This window comes from Cyanistes caeruleus, chromosome 19 (genome assembly GCF_971803275.1).
Source record: "Cyanistes caeruleus chromosome 19, bCyaCae1.hap1.1, whole genome shotgun sequence".
NCBI classification, from domain to species: Eukaryota; Metazoa; Chordata; class Aves; order Passeriformes; family Paridae; genus Cyanistes; species Cyanistes caeruleus.
In genome coordinates, this window is record NC_141719.1 from 3,472,946 (window position 1) to 3,479,022 (window position 6,077).

General features: G+C 52.1%; 1 protein-coding gene across 1 annotated transcript; it reads right to left on the reverse strand.

Annotated features, from left to right (window-relative positions):
• Nucleotides 1-604: 604 nt before the first annotated feature.
• On the reverse strand, nucleotides 605-4,883 carry UTS2R (urotensin 2 receptor). The gene is made up of 2 exons (XM_023938936.2): nucleotides 4,644-4,883; nucleotides 605-2,337 (listed from the first exon to the last, which is right to left on the reverse strand). Exon 2 carries the CDS (start codon nucleotides 2,194-2,196, stop codon nucleotides 1,048-1,050), a length of 1,149 nt encoding a protein of 382 aa, XP_023794704.1. The 5' UTR covers nucleotides 2,197-2,337; nucleotides 4,644-4,883; the 3' UTR covers nucleotides 605-1,047.
• Nucleotides 4,884-6,077: the final 1,194 nt, after the last annotated feature.

The window sequence follows — 6,077 nt, forward strand, 5'->3', positions numbered from 1 at the left end:
GCAATGTATTCTTGGTGTAGGCAGGACCGTGTTATTGTAGCAGAAAGGCAAAACCACTTCCAGTGAGGGGAACAAGTTGTCTCCCCAGGCAAGAACCAGCCCTTTTATAATTGGGAGTATTAAGCACTTCAGAGAACAGTGCTTTGCCTGGGGAAAATCACATCTCCTCGACCCCCTCCTCTCCCTCTGTCCTCTCCTCCTGGACTTGGTGGTGGAGGTCTGGTGCTTCAGGCTGCATGTTGCAGTTTGCCAGGGGATGCCCTGAGGACAGCAACCTCAGAGGTTCCCAGCTCCTCCTTGGAGGGGGGCAGAGGGTGGATGTGCTTGCCCAGGACAGATGATGCTGCTCCACACGGGTGTTTGGGGTCACTGAAAGGGGATGCTGAGTGTTCCCTGCCTGTGGCACTGCCATGGGAAGCCTGTGCTGCTGACAAGGACCATGGTGGAACTCCACTGCTCACACCTGTGTGACTGGAGAATCCAGCCCAGTGCATACACAGGAGAGCAGAATAAATGTGAGTATGACCCAAACCAGGACAAGCAACCCTGGATTCGCCTCATCCACATTGTCCAGTCCTACCCCAAATGCAAACTGCACGGTGTGTCACAAACATCAGCTGCTTTTCTTTATTTCATTGTCTTCAGTCCTCATACAACTACAAATTTAGCACTTCTGCTAAAGAAAAAAAAAAAAAGAGCAAACCACAGCCATTCTTGGGGTAACATAATTTTAAACGTTGTGAGACAGCTGATACTATTAAAAATCATGGCCCTGTTATAGGCTTTCATTATTGATGGCTACTTGAGGAGACAGACACTACGAAATATAAAGATAAAAAGTGAAAGGCTATTTAGATAGATGTTCAGCTGAGTGCTGCTAGCATCAAATCAGTGGCACTGGAGAAATGAGAACAGACACACGGCACAGCCTCTGGACTAAATGTGTGCACATTCCGGGTCTGCCAAGGCTTCGCCTGTACAACGTACACTTTAAATCAAACCAACATTGAAGTCAACATTGATTGTTCTTGGAGATATATTTTACCTTCAGGCACTGCTGTTTCCCAAAGGAGCGTGAGCAAGGACGTAAGTCTCTGTGCAGTGCTGGCTGCTCGTGGACAGGGATCTCCCTGAAATCCTCTGGAAACGATTCCTCCTCTGGAAGTACCCACTGCTGCTGCTGAGGGACCGCTGCCTGTTCTTCAGGTACTCCCGGTAGTTTTTGGTGAGCAGGGTGTAGAGGAAGGGGTTGATGCAGCTGTTGCTGTAGGTCAGGCAGGTTGTCAAGTAATTAATGTTCTTCATCACCTTGGGAGATAAAGGGAAGGATTCATAATACTGGAAGAGGAGCTGCCAAATCCAGAAAGGCAAGAAGCAAGCCCAGAAGACCAGCACTATGGTGAAGATTAAATAGAGCACCTTCTGGTTGGGCAGCCTCTTGGTCTGCTTGAAGGACGCAGTCTGTGACACCCAGTAGATCTTAGCCAGGCGGATGTAAAGGTAGCCAATGACCACCCCCGGGCCCACGATGCTGGTGCCAAACAGGATGGTGAGATAGACTTTGTAGGACAGCTTGCTCCAGGTGGGCAGGCAGATGTTTTTGTTGTCCCTTTGCACCAGCTGGATCATGATGAGCATGGGGAGGGTGAGCAGCAGTGACACCAGCCAGATCAGCACAGCAATGGCCTTGCGGTAGCTCTTGGACCTCTTCACCGTGTCCAGGGGCTTCAGCACGGCGAGGTAGCGCTCCGTGCTCATGACTGTGAGGGTGAAGATGCTGGCGTGCATGGTGAGGAAGTCCAGGCTGAACAGGATGCGACAGCCAACGTCCCCAAAGTACCACTTCTGAATGAAGTAGGTGCCGACGATGAAGGGGATGGTGAGGAGGTAGAGCAGGTCGGCCAGCGCCAGGTTGATGATGTAAATGTACATGGAGGCAGAGGATCGCAGGTAGTGGCACATCACCAGCAGGGTGTAGACGTTGCCTGTCACCCCGATCACGCACATGAGCGACAGGATGGCCCCGATGGCGCAGATGGCGATCATGTCCTCCATGGAGCCGGCGGCCCACGCGCCATCCCCGGTGCCGTTGGCCGAGACGTTGGGTCTGATTCTGAACACGCTGTCCTCACTCGTGTCTGTCACCGTGTAGGGGGTGGCAGAGAAGTGGCTCTCCAGCTCGTCAGTGAGGGACATCCTCCTGGGTTCAAATGCCAGCAGCTTTGCTCATGTCACAGGGCTCTGAGGGGGCTCTTCCTGCTCTGAGAAATGCGGCTGCTGGGAGACGTAGAACCATTTCCTAGAGGTGTCTCATCCAAGGGCCAGCTGCATTCTCCACTAGAGGAAAGACATCAAAAACAACATATTAGAAATCTGCCAGAGCAACACATCATTTAGAAGTTACCTGTCCCTGAGCACGTATCTGCACTGCTTGAATGTACCAAAGCTCTTCGGCACCAAGGCCACTCTCGTAGGGCTCGTGCTCTCATTACAAGAGCCCAGCTGTGAAGTGTGTCCATGGAAAAGAGACAAAAAAGGTTGTGTGGATCACTGGAACCACTTACTACAGACTTTAGTTTGGAGTTGGAGGAAAAGAACATCTTTCCTAAATACAGAACAATGATTTACAGAGCTATCAGCATGATTGCTCAAACCTCTTTGCAGAAGACCCCTAGAAAGGGAAAACACTCTTCAGATTTATTATTTGCAACCAAATTGTCTGTTCTGTGTCAGTGATGCATTCAAAGTCCTGTCCAGCATTCCTGCAGTGTTTTCACAGAGCAGCTGCCCTTGAATGAGAAGCTCCTCCTCTGTCCTGCAGTTTCAAACAGTATTTGAGTGCTGGAGAAAAAGGCACTTCATGAAGTGTAGTTTCCCTGTGGGATTTCTATGTCTGTAAACACAGGGGTTTTCACTCTCTCTGTCCAGTGTGATACCAGGGATGTCCATGTGTCTGTAAAGCAGATCTATTTCAGCCAGAGCTGGGTGTGAACCTCCTTGGACAGCCTTGAGCAGCGAGCTGTGAGGCAACATGTGAGGCAACTCTGTACATGGGAGCTCAGACTCAGTGCTGCACAAATCAGTGTTGCTTTAAATTCATTCTGGGTGTAGGCAAAAGGAGAGCAAACCTACCTCACAGAAATGCTGAAGGAGTAGCTAAAATCCCCCGATTTTAAGGCATACCAAAAGCCTGTGCCTTCCTAAAGGTCACTGCATCCAGAAGTGCATTTGCACCGTGTGTTTTACAGCACTTAGGCTGTCTCTTTTTCCTTGGAAAATGCTGAGGGGGAGGGGTGCAGGACTGCCTTGTCCTGGAAGGGCTCAGCAGGCGAAGACTCCCCTCTGCCTTGTTCCACTGGGCAGGTTGGATGTGGTTACCCCTGGGAATTTGCAGCTTTTCCCAGTGGGTTAGGTGTCCCTTTCCATCCTCACCAGCTCTGAATCCTTTACCTCTTTCCTCCCACTGTCTCCTTGGCAGTAGGATCACAGTCCCAGGCCCTCCCCTGCTGCCCTTGTGCCACCCTGTCAGTGACTCCTGTGGCACTCAGGGATGGACCATTTTCATCCTCTTTGTCAGGATGTCCTCCTCGTCCCCCTTTCCACCTGCTGAGGATGAGGGTGCTACAGAGATGTCACAGAAAACTCTGTATCAGAGACAGCAACCCAGTGCAGTTTCCCTCACTTAGCAATTGGGATAGAAGTGCAAAAAACCTCAGAGGAACACACAGAGCCTATCTCCCACCCCAATCCCTCGAGTACAGGCGAGAGATGAGCGTGGCTCAGCGCTCCTTCAGGACAGTGCTGCTCTGGGCTGGTCCCCAGCAGCCTCACCAGCATCAAATCCATTTCTTGGACCTTGCAACCCCAAATGTGCCCCATCCTGCTCCTGCTGTGCAGTGCAGTGCCCTCGGCTGTAGGGCAGGTGTAGCCAGTCTGTCCTGCTCCCTCACTGTCCCTTTTACTGATGTCGGTGTCTGAGCAGTGAGAGTGACTCCCATGCAGCAGACACAGCTGCTCCAGGAGCTGGGGCTGCTCCTCTCCTCACAATCAGCAGCAGAAATGAACAGCTCTGCATGGGATGCTCCAGCTGAGCCCAGAGCTGGTCCCACTCTTGCTGTGCTGGTGATAGCTCATTTTCAGGAGCATCTTTCCATGGCTCAGGTGCTGCCTCCTTGCAGCTGCCTCACTTGGTGTCCCAAGGACTTACAGCAGCTTTGTGCCATGCTGGTGCCTGTCTGTGCAGTTCCTCAGAGTGACAGCTCCTGCCAGAGAGAGCCAAGCCCACTGCATCTCCCTGCTCTGCTCCTCTTCTGCTCAACCTGCCTTTTGCTCCATTCATAAAATTCCTGCAGCACTAATCCCATTCAGACACTTTGCCCATCTCCAGACAGAGCTAGAACAGGAAAATGAAGCCAAATGGGGAGCCCTTGCATGATTTTAAAGTTCCCATCGCTGCTGCTCTGGTACACAAACACACACATGCACACACAATAGAGAGCTTGTTATTCCAAGCAGCCATTCAAGCATCTTACGGTCCAGGCGATTTTCCCAGCCAATCTTGCCTTTCCCTCCAGGATATCATCCCACAGGAGTGCCATGCATATTTACAGCTGTAAACAGAAATTAATTTTTCCTGCTCAAACCTTGCTTTTATATCCGGCAGATGAAGTTTCCCACAAGAAAGGAAAAAAAAAAAAAATTAAAAAAAAAAAATCTATCTAGTAATATCAAAGCTGAAACTTAAAGAAAGAAAAACAAAAAAAGAGGAAAAAAAAAAAAAAGGAGAAAGAAGATAATGCTTCTTCCTGGGCAGAGAGGGAGAGATGCCGGTGCTCTGTCGCATCTGGAGCGGCAGGGGCAGGAAGGGAGCGCTCTGCCGAGCCAAGTATGTTTGAAATCTGGGCGCTCTTAATACTCACATTCCCCTCCCTCCACTCGTGCCGGCTATTTTCGCTCCCCGGTGACGTTCGGCATAGCGTGGCTTTGCCTGCAGCCAGCCAAGAGCCTGTTTTAAAGAAGCAGGGTGTGATAACCACGGCTTGTTCCGTGCCTCCCCCTGCCCTGGGCATCAGACACCTTCGGGTTGTTTTATCCCAGCAGCCCTGAAAGGCAAAGCACCCCCGGGACCGCACGGAAAAAGGAGAATTCCTGAATTCCTGAATTCCTGTCGCTGCCTGGGCAAAGCCGGCAGGGCTGGGGAAGCAGAGTGGGCCAGGGAGGGTTAAAATCCTGCGGGAGGGTCAAATTCCTGCGGGAGGGTGCCCGGGGAAACAGCACAGCTCCTTCATCTGGAGACCGAGCCCAAAGGCAAGCTGAAGTTTATTTGGGTTGGATGGCGTATGAGCAGATGAATCTGTGCAGTGGGATCACGCACACCACAGCATCTGAGACATTCCAGGCTGGCAGGAACAGAACAGGAAAAAACACTCCACCTGAGTGTTTGGGGGTCGGGTGTGTCCCCTTGCCCAGAGATACTCAAAGACAGAGTGAGGGCTGGTGATGTTTGATGTTTGATGGGGCTGGTGCTGGGAAATGCTGGAGTTCAGCTCTGGGTGGTTCTGTGAGCAGCTGAACATTGTGCTTGCACACGATGGGATTGCTTTTGCTCCCAGTGTCCTGCTTTGTCCCTGTGGACTGCAGGGAATCGCTCCTGATGAGTGCCAGGGGAAGTGAGGAGCCCTCACCTCTCCCAGGTGACTCCTGCAGGACACAGGGGTGTGGGGGATGCCTCCAGGCCCACTGCCTGCTTCACTGCACCCACAGCGGGCAGGTGATGCTTCCCAGCTCTGGGAGAAAGCAGCACCTGGCACATCCATCCTGACTGCTGGTCCCTCCTCTGCCTCTCTCCCTGGATGCTCATATCACTGTTCCTGTGTTCTCAGCCCCTGCACTCTGCAGGCTGGGTGCCTAAAGGGCTTGTCCTCCTGCAGGGGAGCCCAGTTTGGCTCCAGCTGCCCAGGGAGGCTGTGGTAGCACCAGGGTGGACGTGGAGAGCTCTGGCTGTGCCTGTGCCCAGCTGGTGGGCAAAGCTCAGGGACAGGTTTCTCACTGGGGTGAGGGCTTGGCTTGAGAGCAAA